Source organism: Saccoglossus kowalevskii, chromosome 8 (genome assembly GCF_978046115.1).
Source record: "Saccoglossus kowalevskii chromosome 8, keSacKowa6.1, whole genome shotgun sequence".
Classification (NCBI taxonomy): domain Eukaryota; kingdom Metazoa; phylum Hemichordata; class Enteropneusta; family Harrimaniidae; genus Saccoglossus; species Saccoglossus kowalevskii.
In genome coordinates, this window is record NC_140648.1 from 6555035 (window position 1) to 6574016 (window position 18982).

The window sequence follows — 18982 nt, forward strand, 5'->3', positions numbered from 1 at the left end:
CGGCTGTCAATTCATTTAGTTTAAATGTATGTTTTTGTGACGCGCGTCCCTTTAATTATAATTTATTCAATGATTAACATTTATGGTAAACTTTCAATAGCGAATGCGTAACAGGGTACATGTATTAGCAATTATTTTCACACATAAGGGTGAAAATGTGTAAATGGTAATATCTCAATTCCTGAATCTTTCTGCGAATTGAATAAACAAAGTAAATTTACAACAAAATAAATCATAGATTGCAAGTTCTGCTTTTAGTTAAAGGGTGGTCGTCGTCACACAGCGCGTGTCCGAACAGAACGCGGCGAGACGACCATCGCCCTTTAAATGTCGATTGATCATACCAGATTCATGTCTGAATAGCGGTCAACTGTTGGCCAGCGCACATTATCCGATGTTGCGAAATAGAATGAAACAATTGTGCCTTTGAATTAGCAGTGGGCCAGATGTACACCACATCCTTGTTTGTATATTAATCGTTTTTGCCCTTATATCGCATGACCCAACAAGCGTGTACATACATGTATGGAACACTGGCATTCATCGACACATTGGTATTGTGAATTGCTATATTGGTCGACAACAAATACATTCTTTTCAATGATTTGGGATTTAGTTAAATGATCTTCGAAATAACCAATATTTAGCACTCAATCATGAAATGTGATTGAAACATGTCGCATGAATGTCCCGTCCACGTGTCGCAATATATGATTTCACCTTCTGTTGCCAGCCCCAATTTGTAAATAGATTTGATGGATAACACTTTGTTGTTCGATGTTATCATTTTCATTTGCGTATACTCGTGCGTGATATAACAAAACAACATTACCAGACATGGTGTACCGCAATATTGTACACAGACGAACGAGCGTACGCGTTACACCTCCACAGGTGGTGATTTTTTTTTCTACTACATTATATAGTACCTTTATCATTTTGGTGTACTTTTTAAAAATTTTTAAATTCCCACATTTTAAAAACATTCCCACATTTTAAAAACATAACCAAACCACAATAAATCGTTCTGTACTCCGCAGTACAATGAGAAGGCCCCTTGAACCAGCATTTTACATATACTGAGAGGTAGCCGAGTATTGTATTATATATATATGTGTTTATTCGCTACATATCTACAGATTTGACGCTATCCGAATCATCTAATTTCTCAAAAATCTGTTACCGAGCAACATCGTACGCCCAATACATTGCGCATGCACCGGTGACGTTGGAACGCTCGCTCTTTGTTCGCCATTGGGCATTCTTTTTATTTGAGTTACATGCAAGTTTGTCTTTGTAAAATCTATAAAATAAAGGTATGAAAAACAGGGGACACATACCAAGTGCATAATTGTGGAATTCGGCTTTACAATTCAAATTTATTCGTGGCATGTGATTATTATTGATTTAATTGTTATTGAAATGTAAAGTACAATTTAATTTAATTTAATATAATCGTATACTTATAGTATAATAAAGTATAAATATAGTATATATAGTATGAAAGAAACAATATGATTGGTGTTCACATAAGACAAACCATCCAATAAAAAGCCCACTGAGCCTCCTTACTCGGCGTAAAAGATTTCATTCACTCACGGGGCCTATACGTCAATAGATCATGAAACAGTTTGGGTATTATATAACTGCCACTGAATATATCGGAGAGTAAACAATTTAATTAGAATATAAAAGGTGAACATATAATAAAATTGGGTCATGAAAAACAATAGTTGTGATATTTACACATTGTCACGATAGCTGTTGTACAATAAAAATACATTAATAACAGATAGGTTGTGATTTATATTAAAATTATTTTTAATGACTTGTTTGCACAACGTTTGCATTTGAAGAAAAAATGTCAAATACGATATACCAAGCTTGAAGAATATATATCATAGAAACAGCCTACCACATTCATCATTAAGAGCCGCAATTTACGTCATTGCTGACAGCCGTTAGTGACCTACAGTATATCAGTTGAATTCGCATGATGCTTTCTGAATACTGATATTGATATCCGTAAATAACTTGATTGCAGGATTGACATCATATTCTAATTACAGACAGTGTCGTTTGTTTATGAATGAATGCAAATTACGACTGTAAATGTTTATTGCAGTAACACGAGACCCTTTACAGAATTATTTTAATACTTACATAAATATAAATCATCTTAGAGGGAAATTCAATTTAGCTAACAATAATATCAAATCTCACTGTTGTGATAATTTATCACTCGTTTTAAAGTAAATAATTAAATGTACTTAATGGTTGTTTTAAGATGTAGACAAAATTTGGTTATATCAGCTGAAACAATTTGTATGCACTGGAATTGACGTGTACTTACTTAGTAGTCTGGTCAAATCTCGATGTTCAAACAGACACACTTTATGTTTTCAACGTGACAGTTTTTTTACATGAGACAAACCCTGTCTGGTCCATAAGCATGTATTCTATTAATGTCATGGTTTCATACTACTAACTCAGATTAACATGAACACACTCTGACTGTCAGTCTACGCCAAACAACAGCAAAAATATATATATACAAAAAAACAAACAAAAAAAACTAAATTATCAATTTGAATGTACGCTCAACGCTCATGATGTTCGGCGTCCGCAAGAACGCTGGTAACACAAGTAAAACAGTCGTACTATAAATTCTAATAGAAGGGGGGCTAATGCCTTTTTAGGAAAGAACAGTATGAATCTCAGACTAATATAAATGGGAAAAAGCTTCACATTTAATATTGATGTCGTAATATAGTTTATATTCGGTCGTCAAACAGAGAATTCCATGTGTCATGCGTTGATTTTATGACACCCTAAGATGCTGAAATCTCAATAACAACCGAGACTACCCGGAAATGCTCGGTGAAGTTCGGCTATTTGATACCTTGCAAATCATATCTGTTGTATGTATTACAGTACACATTGTTGCCAGCAATATACTAACGGCACAGAGACATCTTTTGATGTTTACTGGCAATCTCCTATTCTTCACTATTTGTCTATAGAACAGCATTATATTGGAAAGTCAATAAAAGGACATTCATGAATAAGAGCATACAAAGTCATTCTCAATGAAACATACAAGGTCAACCACAGGAATGATTTAGCAGGAGATGCACGGATCATAACTCGATATTTAACAACTTTCAATCAGAATGGAAAAAAATGATAAATCCAATGAATGAATGAATGAATAAGAAAACACATGCGTAAATACGTAATGTTCATGAGCATCAATCTAAACCCCAATAAAAGACGACACTCATGGCTTCACGGGCTACTGTCAAATAAGTATAGGGAAGGGTCGTTGTATTTCGGGAACAGTAATATGTGACCATAATATGTCCATTGATTTGTGGATGATTAAAAACAGCCGGTGATGACACACACAACTTTCGCGTTTACCTGTTGCTAGGTTACCGGGTGCCTGGTGGTGTATGTGCGCCGATAACTGCGAATGCCGACGATTATGTTGCCGTATTATTCTGTCGCGTAGCACCCGATACGGTTTGGTCGTGTTGTTGTTGTTGTTGTTCTTATTACTGTACGCACATCTTTGATTTGATCTTTGATGTAAATCAAACTGTATAATGGTCGTGATATTGGAGGTCGGCGATCGTCAGGGTTTGTCATGATGTTAGGCCTCAAAGTTGTACAACTTATTTGGTAATAACAATCCAAATAGGAACAAACATGGAATAAAGCAAACATCATGCATGATTATATCAATTTTAATAGAAAATGTATCCATATGCCCGAGTACGTGTATTGTTAAATTAAGCTATATTTATGATGATCCCGGCATCGCGTTATACATTATTTAAATAATGACCGTGACCTCTTCCGTATAAATCTCGATTCATTGTGCTGTATGACTGCCATTATTCAGTCACATCTGTTGATTTCATTCATTCATTCAATTTTAATTGTAAGGTAGTTAAAACAAATGATCACATAATACTTGAATTTTGCATTATGGTATTATTTCATGCTGATAGCAAATATATAGCTACCAATTACTTTTAGTACAAGAGACGGGTCAAACATTTATGAAAATATTGGTTTTTGAGTTTTAACACTGGTTTCTATAGTAACAAATTCTCAACATATCTCACAATTTGGTTTGGTAATGTAGAGTAAAAATAACTCATATGTAGTTATGATATGAATACTTAGGGCTGTCAATAATCATTAGGAAATACTGATAAATACTTTTATATTTATGAAATAATGATTTAACATTCCTGTGGGAACTGTTTTCAGGTAATTTTATTCAGTTAAATTTTACTGAGAGAAAACCTGAAACGTTGATGACATATGTCCAAAATTTGTTTTACAAATTGATCTGTATACTGGTGATGTACACTGTATTGGTGTATATCGGAGTTGTATTTACCATTTGAAAAGGAAAGTAACTCAATAAAATATTCTCAGCTCGTCGCTGAAAATAAGACAAATCATCAAATTCGCGTGTGATTGCCATGGCAATCTTACCATAGTTATATATATTCTCAAGTTGTCACAATCAAGCCATGTTTTTAAACATCAAATTACAGTTTTCACCCTCACCGCTGAAGCTGACCACCCCTATTTTATAACAATGGTATAGCAATTCGGTTATAGTTCCGAATTCAATTGAATGCTCACAATATCGACCTCGAACATCTGCATGGAGACTGGAGTGTCCGCGACGTCGGGCTATGGTGATTGTTATTAACTCAAATAACTGTCTATATTACACGAAAGAATGTCAGGTAAGAACTTGTGATAATCTAAAGGTAGTCATCTGTTTTCTCAACAGCAGAGAATAATCGACAGTGTGCGTGATATAGCCTATTCCCGCGAGTTATTACTACACATGCAGGTAACAGCGAGAGTGACCCAGCCTTCTTTACAAGCCGATGGATACATCGACACGCTAAACAGTGCGTTTTCACCACAAGTTCCGCCCAATTTTATCAAAATTAACGTTTAAGGTGTGCCATTGTCATGATACTTTCTTTCCCCGAGAGCAGGGTATATCAAAATACACATAATGCTTTAATTGCCGTTGCTTTTAACTATTCCACTCTTTCCCATACACGCTGTAACGTGCCTCCGTAGTCGTTTGATATGTTAATATCACAGCGACCTTCTTCGCCATTATGGAAAACGACGATATTTAATGAAGATACACGCCTTATAAAATCCGTACTGTAGAGTGATAAATACTTGACTGATTACTTGTCAAATTTAAATTGTATTTCCAATATTTCCTTCGCCAAGCCAGGAAACGACTACCATTGTCTGCAGGTGACAGGGCTCGTTACGTCACGGAATTTTCTTTTTTTGCCGATTGAGGGAAAGGTCGCAGGATCTCCTACTTTATGTGTGTGGGACATTTTCAGTGTTCCCCGTGGAATAATGGCAGTGTTCTTATCATACTCATTACAGTCACCCAGAACTATGTTTTACCGATATTCATGCGCACAGCGTGTGAGTTGTCAATCATGTTCAGTATTCAGAATGCCCATATCCGTTACCTGAGTTCTCCGTACGTGTGAATGCACTTGCTGGAATGTATTCGACACTATTGTCGAAATCCGTATGCTTTTAAAATCGTAGTGTCCAACAGACGAGCACGGTGTGCGGCGTAAACTAACAAATGGGCGATAGTCGAATACTGTAGTTTGTAATCAAAATGAATATGCATGAATTGACGCGTCAACAACAAGGCGAGGTGTGTTATGAATCCTTTTGTGTTTTGTCATGACACAGGTTTTGTTACAACAATGTTCTAGTGGTGAGTCACTGGTTACGAGTTCTCTCAGTACATGACGTCACGGTGATGTCGTCACTAGCTTGTGCACAGAGTTAGGTCATCGAGTATTACACACTTGTAATTCTAATGTAATTAATTTATGTTCTTAAAACCATCTGTTTGTTTTAATGTTGTGTTTCCTAAAGAGCACATAGTTCAATGTCAGGTTTGCCAGTTTGCCCTCTAATACAGTAGCAGGCAGTTACCACCCGTTCCAACAAAGACAGTGTTGTTCATGCCGGTTGTAAATATAATGGATGTCCGAAATGAATGATGACTCGTTGTATAGGCTTTCTTTAAAGAGGAACTAAATAGCTTAAACCTCGGAAAGATATCTGTGCTACTCGGTTTTGAAATAGTTTAAAACTATGACAATGCATGAAATGATAGCACAAGGGGTAATTATATAGAATAATAGTGCAGTGGATTGCAGTCGGGGTTCAAGAATGGTTCAATATTTGACGAGACTGTACTTTGTGTACTATTCGATGAATAACACTAGGCTTATAACATTTAGTTATACAGTATTACTGCTAAACAGTGTAAATATTGGGTCAAAGTTACAAAACATCCCTGGAAAGACGAGGATTGTTTCGGGGAAGTTGTGGTTTGTTAGAAATACTGCAGTTAAAATAAACAACACTAGGAAAAGTAGTGTGACTCGAGGTTTTAATCAAAATAGGGTATTAGTGTGAACAAAGATGGAGTTGTATTGAACAATTTAACGAGACAATGTTACAAAATAAATATACAAGTAATTGCGATCACATTGTTAGTTTTTGAACCGTTTTTTAATCATGATTGGTTTATTATTCTGTTAAAAATCAAATGCTTCGTTCCTTACCATTTTTGTTTCAAAAATATAATTTTGTACCACAGAATGTTGTTTACTGTTAGCTGCACCATAAATTAATTTACTGTATAATACTTTATTTTTGGCTGAAATTAATTTTCGTTGAAACGACATTTTGGCTGTTTTGTACTAATGAAGTTTATTTTCACTGATTTTTTTACGAGTTAAATTTAAAATAGGAAAAAAAAAGTATTTCCACTGCATTTTTAAATTCACCGACTCATACCTTCAGCAAAATTAACGATAAAATAATTTCTAAGTGAAAGAAACACAATGGCTAATGTTTTTTAACTTCTGTTGAAAGAGCACTTTTTCCTATTTAGCCATTTTGTTCAAAATCCTTCAGCTCCCCTGTTTTCGAATGGATTACCCATCAAATATTCCCAAGCAGTCTTTGTCTATTTTTTTCGAGAATTACGAGTAAGAATTTACCATAAGCGAACAATTCGAAGGAATGTGTCCATTGCGTCTTGAGCACTATACCACTGAACAGAAAGTGATTTACTTGCTGATGTATTATACATTGTAATTAATGTAAAATTAATTATTCGTATCCAGAATGGAGTAACGTAAATTATTATCATAATAGCACTGGGGACTTCAATTTCCGGGCTATTTAAATATGCCTTATAAACTTGGTAATTGAGTTCATAAAACACCGCAGAAATTCAAGACAATATGAAATGACTGGCCCGACACTACTGGTGACTGCTGGGCGCATGCGTAGCGAAAGGATCAAACTCTGATAACTCTTAGATATTAACCTTTTTATTGATATCTGAGCATAACTAAACGAGGCTGGACCGTAAACGATTTATTATTGTCATCTTGATTTCAACTATGCATATTTATCAATACATATGATTTGTGCATTCTTCCTAATATTGACAGAAATAGAATAATCGTAATAATGGTTCGACATGAAACTGATAAAGAACACACACTAACATTGTTTTGAATTGATTGAAGACGTATTATTCAAACCCATACAATATACACAATAAAAAAATGACTAATCACCCGAAATGCACTAAATTAACGTGCTACTCTACGTGATGAAACTGTCGTTTGATGCGACTGTCAATTTCTATGCTACTCTACGCAATGAAACTATCGTTTGATGCGACTGTAAATTTCTATGCTACTCTACTTAATAAAACTGTCGTTTGATGCGACTGTAAATTTCTATGCTACTCTACGTAATGAAACTATCGTTTGATGCGACTGTAAATGTCTATGCTACTCTACTTAATAAAACTGTCGTTTGATGCGACTGTAAATTTCTATGCTACTCTACGTAATGAAACTATCGTTTGATGCGACTGTAAATTTCTATGCTACTCTACGTAATGAAACTATCGTTTGATGCGACTGTCAATTCCTATGCTACTCTACGCAATGAAACTATCGTTTGATGCGACTGTAAATTTATATGCTACTCTACGTAATGAAACTATCGTTTGATGAGACTGTAAATTTCTATGCTACTCCACGTAATGAAACTATCGTTTGGTGCGACTGTAAATTTCTATGCTACTCTACGTAATGAAACTGTCGTTTGATGCGACTGTAAATTTCTATGCTACTCTACGTAATGAAACTATTGTTTGATGCGACTGTAAATTTCTATGCTACTCTACGTAATGAAACTATCGTTTGATGCGACTGTAAATTTCTATGCTACTCTAGGTAATGAAACTATCGTTTGATGCGACTGTAAATTTCTATGCTACTCTACGCAATGAAACTATTGTTTGATGTGACTGTAAATTTCTATGCTACTCTACGCAATGAAACTATCGTTTGATGCGACTGTCAATTCCTATGCTACTCTATGCAATGAAACTATCGTTTGATGCGACTGTCAATTCCTATGCTACTCTACGCAATGAAAGTATCGTTTGATGCGACTGTAAATTTCTTTGCTACTCTACGCAATGAAACTATCGTTTGATGCGACTGTAAATTTCTATGCTACTCTACGCAATGAAACTGTCGTGTGATGCGACTGTAAATTTATATGCTACTCTACGTAATAAAACTATCGTTTGATGCGACTGTCAGATTCTATGCTACTCTACGCAATGAAACTATCGTTTGATGAGACTGTAAATTTCTATGCTACTCTACATAATGGAACTGTCGTTTGATGTGACTGTCAGTTGTTATGCTACTCTAGGTAATGAAACTGTCGTTTGATGTGACTGTCAATTTCTATGCTACTCTACGCAATGAAACTATCGTTTGATGCGACTGTAAATTTCTATGCTACTCTACGTAATGAAACTATCGTTTGATGCGACTGTAAATTTCTATGCTACTCTATGTAATGAAACTATCGTTTGATACCATTGTCATTTTCTATGCTACTCTACGCAATGAAACTATCGTTTGATGCGACTGTAAATTTCTATGCTACTCTACGCAATGAAACTATCGTTTGATGCGACTGTCAATTCCTATGCTACTCTACGCAATGAAAGTATCGTTTGATGCGACTGTAAATTTCTATGCTACTCTACGCAATGAAACTATCGTTTGATGCGACTGTAAATTTCTATGCTACTCTACGTAATGAAACTATCGTTTGATGCGACTGTCAGATTCTATGCTACTCTACGCAATGAAACTATCGTTTGATGAGACTGTAAATTTCTATGCTACTCTACGTAATGAAACTATCGTTTGGTGCGACTGTAAATTTCTATGCTACTCTACATAATGGAACTGTCGTTTGATGTGACTGTCAGTTGTTATGCTGCTCTAGGTAATGAAACTGTCGTTTGATGTGACTGTCAATTTCTATGCTACTCTACGCAATGAAACTATCGTTTGATGCGACTGTCAATTTCTATGCTACTCTACGTAATGAAACTATCGTTTGATGCGACTGTCAATTTCTATGCTACTCTACGCAATGAAACTATCGTTTGATGCGACTGTAAATTTCTATGCTACTCTACGTAATGAAACTATCGTTTGATGCGATTGTCATTTTCTATGCTACTCTACGCAATGAAACTATCGTTTGATGCGACTGCAAATTGCTATGCTACTCTACGCAATGAAACTATCGTTTGATGCGACTGTAAATTTCTATGCTACTCTACGCAATGAAACTATCGTTTGATGAGACTGTAAATTTCTATGCTACTCTACGTAATGAAACTATCGTTTGGTGCGACTGTAAATTTCTATGCTACTCTACATAATGGAACTGTCGTTTGATGTGACTGTCAGTTGTTATGCTACTCTAGGTAATGAAACTGTCGTTTGATGTGACTGTCAGTTGTTATGCTACTCTAGGTAATGAAACTGTCGTTTGATGTGACTGTCGATTTCTATGCTACTCTACGCAATGAAACTATCGTTTGATGCGACTGTAAATTTCTATGCTACTCTACGTAATGAAACTATCGTTTGGTGCGACTGTAAATTTCTATGCTACTCTACATAATGGAACTGTCGTTTGATGTGACTGTCAGTTGTTATGCTACTCTAGGTAATGAAACTGTCGTTTGATGTGACTGTCGATTTCTATGCTACTCTACGCAATGAAACTATCGTTTGATGCGACTGTAAATTTCTATGCTACTCTACGTAATGAAACTATCGTTTGGTGCGACTGTAAATTTCTATGCTACTCTACATAATGAAACTGTCGTTTGATGTGAATGTCGATTTCTATGCTACTCTACGCAATGAAACTATCGTTTGATGCGACTGTAAATTTGTAAACATAATTTGATGCGAGTACAATATCAGCCGTCGAGTGCATCTGGAATTACTAGTATATAGATGTCAGCTACTCAGACTTCTTAAACGGCGAATAATTACTATTGATGTGTCACACACTTGATAGTAGTGGTCGTCTGTACTGCTAAGATAGTTGCACATTATTGCCATCCCAACGAACTTGCGATTTATACATCTACATTAGAATTAACCATTTATTGGTCACGTGGTGGATAAGTTGAGCGAGAAATATCTGACCATGTATTGATCGGCTCGTTCCCGACATTGCCGTTTGGCATTTTGGGTGATTTTGCTCCTGACCTAACTTCATCATTTTACGTCACCATTCTTCTTATTTTCATTATGAGTGTACCACGGCACACTTGAATTTTGAAGTCTTACGTAATGTTGATTTTTCAACTATAGTAATAAGGACACTGCCATCATAACTGCGCTTGCTAGTGCCTTTTTCAAACGACCATATGTTGTAGCGTGCTTGTGGAAGCGCGCCGCTAAATATGGCTGCTATGTGAACATGTGTGTTGCAAGAACCTAATCTAACGCCCATGCGTAGTTCTAACGACAGACGATTGAATCACCCAGCGTGCTACATTTAGTATGCATTGCATCCTGGGATAGAATCCTATCTATATAGCGTATACATATGACATACATTAATTATCATCTTTTGCGATTTAATAATTAATGATTAATAATTCAGTTCTTTAAACTATACAACTCACTTAATTTCACAGTCGCCAACGTGACCTTGACAAGGAAATTGTGACGCCATAATGTATGCTTGTCTACAATATATCATCAATATAGTCAGTTTGGATGGTCATGGTAATCGTTGTGTAGTATGTAACGACACTGATATAGGATAGAAGGTGGAAATTGCCACCACAACCATAGCTTATTTACTGAGTACATCGACCAAAAAACATAGATTTCAAAGCGTTCAACATTTTCGTTTTATAGGAGCTTTATAAATGAAAATTCACAAGTGTAATAAGGTCACATGACATGAGCGTGTGCGCCAAAGGTTAAATAATAATAAGTATTATTTGTTTCTAAATGTATTATGTCTAAACATTACAATTAATAATACGAGGTCTCTGGCGATGCGCCAATCGTTTTGGGCGCCACCAACTGTTATAATTACCTGTGGCCTCTTCCACTTCCATAGAGCTATCTGATATTCCTGTATAATAAATCTATATTCCTACACGCTTTTACATAAATATGTAAACAATGCACTAATAAGACTGAGCCACGCGTATGTTGTACCTATAAACGCTATCACATGCGTATATTTCAATAAAATTAGCTTTAAATACATGTATCATTTGATCATGTGTATAGATTATGTAGGAATATAATGATTTAGAGTTGCTCTGTGACGTGCAATGTGCCTGCGTTGAGCCTGCATCCAGTGGAATATTATTTCTAAACCCATCAATTTATAATGAATTGGTTCAGAAATCAGTATTCAATGTTTAGGCGGTACCATTATCCGAAGGGGAAAGTATATTGCTTTGTGTGCAGTTGTGACGCGGTTGTGTTTTCATAGACGAGTATTTTTACTGTCGGGGGGGGGGGGGGGGTGGAACATTTGGCATAGCTACCAGCAATTGTCTCGGTATTTCAATCTACTGTTGGCGGTTATAAATATGCAGCTTAACCACAAATTATATAGGATGCTCTTTCAACGATTGATTTTCGATCTATTATTTAATATATTATGTGACTTGATGTCACACGGGCATTATCATTGCGAAACTGTTACATTTCTCTGAAAATTCTGCTGATGTTGACATGTTTACTTGTACGTAGTTGATATTGCGTTCGCGTATATGCGTATCTGGCATGTCTCCGTCATGTACAAAACGCGAATATAGACACGTAACAATAATTTGTAATGTGCTAAACAAAATATGCTATTTTACGGTTATAATATATACTGAAACGTGATGCAGTGACTTGTGTTGTACTTGCATTAACCATCGTGTACTCATTTAGCATAACAATGACATTAACACGGCCTTCGACCCATCAGCCATTACTGCGTAAATTTATATTTTATGTTTCTGTATTACGCCGTGAGTGTCGCTGTATTCACTACCCGCTCCATTAATCAGTAAAACCTCGCTGCACGTTGAGAATGCGTTTTTTGTGTGTAAAACACTGAAAATGTTGAGGCTCATTGCGATGTACATTTCACAGAAACAGCTTGCGGTGTGCTGACCTTCAATCATTCCGCGAGATGAGAGTGGGATCAGTTTAATGTGACCTTCGTGTTTTTGTAAGAGGGTGACCCCTGCCGGGATTTGTATAACGCGGGATTTAAAGTATTAGTATGTGTCACAGTCATAGAGGGACTGTGTATGTATCTATAGTCGCAATATGTATATATGTTTATACCTCCCTTTTTTAAACGAACTATAATAGTAAATGGAAATAAAACTTGTAAAATTTGTATATTCAGAAAGACTGATATAGCAGCTTATCAAAAATGCGGGCAATTCTTGTCTAAGAAACAGGATTTTCATGAACATTGAATTAGCCTTTCCACTTTGAATCGAATCGTGTGCTAACCGAACTGCCATCTTGTTCACGAGGGGACAAGTGTCGTGATAAGTTTAGGTATTTTAATGTTTCACATATTGAATGATACTTTTATATACTAAGCAGTATGTTCTGTTAAAAATATTCAAAATGCAGCCATCTTTCTAAAGACAAACGCAGGGTAGCACATAATTCAAAATCAGACAAGGGGTGTTGCTACTTTGTACTAGCAATAGCAATACTGGAACCAGAAATCGCACACTGAGCAGTTACTTTACGCATGAATGTACGTCCATGCTTTGCGCAATTAATGTTTTACCAGAAATTACACACTGAGCAGTTACTTTGCGCAATTAATAATATTGCTACCAGAAATCACACACTGAACAGTTATTTTTCGCAATTAATAATATTGTTACCAGAAATCACACACTGAGCAGTTATTTTGCGCAATTAATAATATTGTTACCAGAGTAATGCATGAAAATAATATGGTTTCTGCGTCATAAATAAATAAATAAATAAATCTGATTCGTGATGGCTTGGACAATCCCCGCAAATGATCATTTTCCTACCCGCTTCGAGATATACTGTTTAAAATATTGTTTGAAATAAAATGTTGATGTCCGAATGTATTAACATTGATCGCAAACTAAAACGAGTGTTGTCTGGTACGATTACACTGTATAGTACTCGTTTTATGAAGATTGAAAAATATCTACGCATGCGCGCAGATTGTTGCTGAACGCACCAAACAATGAGCGCCCATTCATCGAGAATGTCATTGTTTCATCGAACGATTACTTACTACATCCAACGTGGTAGATTCTAAGCCAATGTATTCATTCTCCAACACGCAGGATCAAACAAAAATATTACGTAAGAATTACATGTTTTACTTTGCATCTTTAAATTACGTTACTAAATTATATTATTTATCACACAGGTCAAAGCTATGTAAAAGAATAAACACTATATTCGACGCTGATAACAGAAAGTGATCATGGGTATGACAAAAAAGGTGACAATAAGATGTCTGGGAATGTGCATTGCGGCCATCGCACTTGTTGTGGTTACTCGGCAATTATATGACAAACCCTTTGCAGCCAGCAGCGGCAACATACAGCAAATACTGAGAATACAAAGTAGAACACAGAGCGATGGCGGATTCTTAAGTAACTTATTTAATCCACTGAGAGTAGACTTCACCGGGGAGCGACATTTCCAGAATTTGAACAGCGTCAATACGGTATGCAAATTTAAACTTTCAGCCAACGCCTCAGTCCTGGATAAGTCTACACGGCCTTATCAAGATCTTGGACTGTCAAAGTACTTTCCCAAGAAAAATATATTCAATGCACACGAAAAAAGGTACAACACTTGTGCAATTGTATCAAGTTCGAGTTTCATGACAGATTCAGGACTTGGGGAAGAAATCGGTAAGTAGTTCAAAATGTCACGTAAAAGAAATGTTGTGTGCATACTAGTAATATGCATGTCATCGTTATTCGGGGGATTTTACGTAATGCGTCTATGTACATTCACACATCAGGTAACTACATCAGGGATCTACACTTTTAACTACACGTGCATTTATGACGTAACTACACGTACTCTCTGTATTTATGACGTATCCCATTGTTTGCAGATTCCCATGAGGCCGTAATGAGGTTTAATAACGCTCCAACCGTGGGATTTGAGCGCGACGTGGGAAACAAGACTACGATGAGAGTGATTAATCTCGATATTATGTTGCTTCCAGATTTTTATTCCAACTATATTTTCAATAATGTCAGCTTAGTCGCATGGTACCAAGCTCCATATACATTTACTCCAGACAAGGTATGTCTTTGTGTATCTCATCGGGGCGTTGTTAACGCGTTCCTGGAATCCTTTACGTGAAAATGACTTTCACTAACACAGATTGTTCCAAATTAGTTATAAAAAATTATAATTGTCAAATTATGTCTCGTATTATTTAGTTTGAGAAACTCGGATTTAACTTCGGGCAATAAAAAACTGTTATGAAAACTATGACATAACTCCGGGGAACTAGAAACTGTTGTGACTGATATGATTATTTGTTTGAAACTGTCCATTGAAATAAACTCCAAAATACCAACATTCCCTCCAGGATAGTATTCATTTCTATGTTGTTGTTTTTTACTATAGATGAGATTCATTTGCTTTTTAATTGAGTGTACTAACATTTAAATATTGTTTTATGTTAAATGGTTTTAGTGGTACGAACATAACGGTGCGGCATTCTATGAAAAATATATCGAAAGACGTATATCAAGACCAGAGGAAAAAATGTACGTAATCAACCCAGCTTGGCATTGGAATATCTGGGATATACTCCAGGAATATTCTGAAGAGAACATTAATAAACACGTCCCATCATCCGGTTTCACAGGTATGTACACTGGCATGCATTATGCTGGGTTACCCGTTGCACACCAGCTGTAATTACCAGCAATATAAGTTACACAAGAGCCTAGGCCTGCGCCTTTTTTACATATATTCTAGCATATAAAATATGTCAAAGAGAAGCCATTAACCACCGTCGACGAGATTTTGGCTTAAAATCTCCGAGGGTCGCTGTTTTCACTAACAGTTCAGGACCTTGTAATAATATTTAAGCTACAGATTTAGGATTTGTTGATTTTTACTGGTATTTTTAAAATTTCACCTTTCAAAGAAATGGGCGGATCCCACCATGATATTTCTTTCGAAACGTACATGATCCATTTCAGTACCTGCTGCTATTTAAATTTATATAATATATCTGGCTGAACATTGCTGTATAAGTGTGTTATGCAACTTTTCTTGTGTATAACAAAACAGTTAGCACTAGCATATGTAATCACGGGCCACTTGGGACCAATTTCAGGGTTGGGTAAGCCCACATGGGCAGCCAACGTGATCCACCTATGGCGCGATCGGCATACTTAAAACAAAACGTATCACCACGCACCTTCTTCCAAAGCAGTCATATCAGTTCCTCCTGTCTGGCACGAAGGCATGTTTCTGAAATTATTAAAATATAGGTTCAGCATCAATGGCGAGTTCAAGGAAGCGATACATTCTTAAAAAAGAAAAGAGCAAAAAGTTGGCGATAAATCTAATCTACATTTAAAAACTATGTTGTCCTTTTTCGATACACGAATTGCATCAATACTAGTATACAATACATTTGAGGAGACGACAGCTCTTACAAATCTGACGTAGAAGATGTTCATCAGGCGTGTGGAAAAATGTTCCATAGTAAGAATATATGGAGAATTGGCTTAATTTCCAATAGATGATTTTTATCAAAAGACTAATGATTACATACTATAACCGAGTAAAGAACACACTAAACGAACTTGTGAATGAAGCAGCGTTATTAAAAACACCTAAATAGTAAATGATATTGCGTAAAAACTTTCCAACAAGACATGCAAGATTAATTAACGCAATTAATCGAAATATATATCACAATTAAAAACACCAAACAACGTTAATTAAAAAGAAAATGTAGAAAAAAATATTCATCACTCGTTGGAACAAAGCATTAAATTCAGATTACACCAAAAATAACAAACCAGGAAACTGACATACAGAGAATTCAAGAAAGTTTTTGAAATGGAAAACTATTTAACAATGCTAACAAATATTGATCTACGAGAGTCCATCTCTCGGTTCCGTTTAAGTAACCACGACCTCAAAATCGAAACAGGGAAGCACACTAAACAGAAATTAGAATCTTCGCTCAAAGAAATAGGTAAAAGATTTGATAGAAGAGAACAAATTTAAAATGTTAATATCAATTTCTAGCTAAAGGATAACACATAGTTGCGTCCTTGGATGGGTGAAACAAAGAAATACACGTTAGCTACTATGTGATGAGGGCGAGTACTTGTATTCCCCTAATTCAAACACTCTTATCACCCGATTTAGTACTAGATTCCGATGATAGTAAATAGCATAGAGAATTGTGGGTAATTTGCTCTGGGATTTCTATAAATCCCTGTGGATGTTCAGGCCTTATAGTTATTCTTTCAGATTTAATTACCGCACAATATTGTGACGTCGTGGTGTAAGCACAGGTATTTAATGTTTCAGGAGTGTGGAGATAGTTTTTTTTTCGAAAACTCGGTCAGTTAGCCTTTGCTGGAGAATGTCATAATCACATTTAAATTTTTAATTGCAAATCAGCTCTACAACGGAACCAGTTTTCGAGGAATTAATCTCCGCCTCATGTCTGACAATGCTAGATTGTCGCCGATTATGGTCCAGACTGAATAGTAGAATTAAAAGTTTTACGTTCATCAAACGACGTCACAACCATTGACCTTTTACGATGATGTCTTCTATCACAGGTATTATACTGATGCAGCAAATATGCGACCAAGTGAATGTGTATGGTTTTGTTACTCCAAAAACACGTCTTCTTCATTACTATTCCAATGTATTAATCAATGCACCAACGGGCTATCTGTGGCATCCCATGGTTCAAGAGAAGAGGATTGCTAAAATAATGAATAGAGGTCCCGAAGAAGAGATAACAAACCATGGTAAAATAACCCTGCCTGGCTTTAACCAAATGCACTGTCTTTAAATTAATCATAGTCTGTTCCTTGAATTTACCCGTCTGTCAGTTATCAGATTTATGAAAAAACGTAGAATACATTTTTAAATTGAAGTTATAATCGCATAATGTTAATTAGAAAATGCCGGGGTTCTTGTATCGATCAAGAGAGACTGACCTAATCGTCACGTGACCTATGCAAATTATTTGAGAATATAAATTTCACTTGAATGCACAGTCAAGAAAATATTTGTTGAAATTGTCATTGGTGCTTTCATTAATCCACACCGCCAGAACTTCATGTGATAAAATCAATATCTCATGACCATTTTACCTCGACATAGGATTCACGGACACCCAGATGTAATTTTTATGTAATTTAGAGCAAATTGTCTGTGATATAGAAAATGTTCTTGTGTGATTTAGAGAAACCCCACTGAGCGTATATAGTAAGTATGGCTGTTCTTAAAGCTAGTAGAAAGCTGAGGACTTTTACTCGCTTTATATGTTGATGCACAGCTTGTATAAGCACAATTTGTATACGCCTGGAAAATACTGAATGTTAAACAATATGAAAACATTATCATCACGTGTTGGATAAGTTTAATTGATGTTCAGTACGTTTCTCTGCTCTTATTTTAATTGTTGTGTTTGACACAATTTTTGTTATACGGTTTTCGTACGTATTTTGTAAAAAAATAATAATTCAGTGCTGATTTTTGTTAACAATAGGGTCTATGTTTTAACGCAACTTTAGTGGAAAAAATGGTGTAGCGCTTTGATGTGATGGTAAACAGTTAACAATTAAATAAAAATGATATATGGCCTTGAATAATAAACAGAAGGTTGAATTATATGATGACGTAATTAAGTGTTGGATACGTTCAACCAACTGTTTTAATTAGGAATTAATTTAGTTTGAATTCTGTCAGTACTTTAATTGGTTCTCAATGTAGTTGCAAAACAATGCTTTTTAAACAGTTTTGTACGTTTTTGTAATAAAATTATTTAAAATATTGCATTTACATCGTTCTCTCCATTGATATATCTTTCAATACTATCGACACAACAAACCCATTTCCTTCATTTGTATGATAAATATTTATAAATTTGCATCCTACCAGCCAATCAATGAGCACAATTTAATGACGTCAAAAATAACAATGGCAAATTTATAAAAATGATGGGCATGGGTTTTGCGTCGAGTGTGATCATGAGTGTGATCATGTGTGTGTTAGACGGCACAGTCAGTTTTACACTTACAACCGTACCAAAGTTATGTTTGAGAACAGTCCTTTCATAAGTACGTCATTTTCTAAGATTATGTCTAGGATCACATATACCAAGATTACGGACTAGGTTATATGACCAGGATATAGCTCGGTTCTTAGACTGGCAATGTCGAAACTTCTCTGTCTTACAAAAAGTATAATTA

The 18982-nt window shown here is 35.6% G+C and overlaps 1 protein-coding gene across 1 annotated transcript; it reads left to right on the forward strand.

Moving 5' to 3' along the window:
* The first annotated feature begins 4655 nt into the window (after positions 1 to 4655).
* Positions 4656 to 18568, forward strand: LOC100375302 (beta-galactoside alpha-2,6-sialyltransferase 2). Its single transcript, XM_002742051.3, has 5 exons — positions 4656 to 4772; positions 13921 to 14413; positions 14623 to 14816; positions 15216 to 15390; positions 17339 to 18568. Exons 2-5 carry the CDS (start codon positions 13978 to 13980, stop codon positions 17575 to 17577), a joined length of 1044 nt encoding a protein of 347 aa, XP_002742097.1. The 5' UTR covers positions 4656 to 4772; positions 13921 to 13977; the 3' UTR covers positions 17578 to 18568.
* Positions 18569 to 18982: the final 414 nt, after the last annotated feature.

What these genes read in the sequence shown, in the direction of transcription:
- LOC100375302 (XM_002742051.3), top strand. Translation starts at nt 13,978, where the DNA reads ATGGGTATGACAAAAAAGGTGACAATAAGATGTCTGGGAATGTGCATT. An exon ending in AGGACTTGGGGAAGAAATCG is followed by an intron (nt 14,414 to 14,622) that starts GTAAGTAGTTCA and finishes CATTGTTTGCAG; the next exon opens with ATTCCCATGAGGCCGTAATG. An exon ending in CCCATCATCCGGTTTCACAG is followed by an intron (nt 15,391 to 17,338) that starts GTATGTACACTG and finishes CTTCTATCACAG; the next exon opens with GTATTATACTGATGCAGCAA.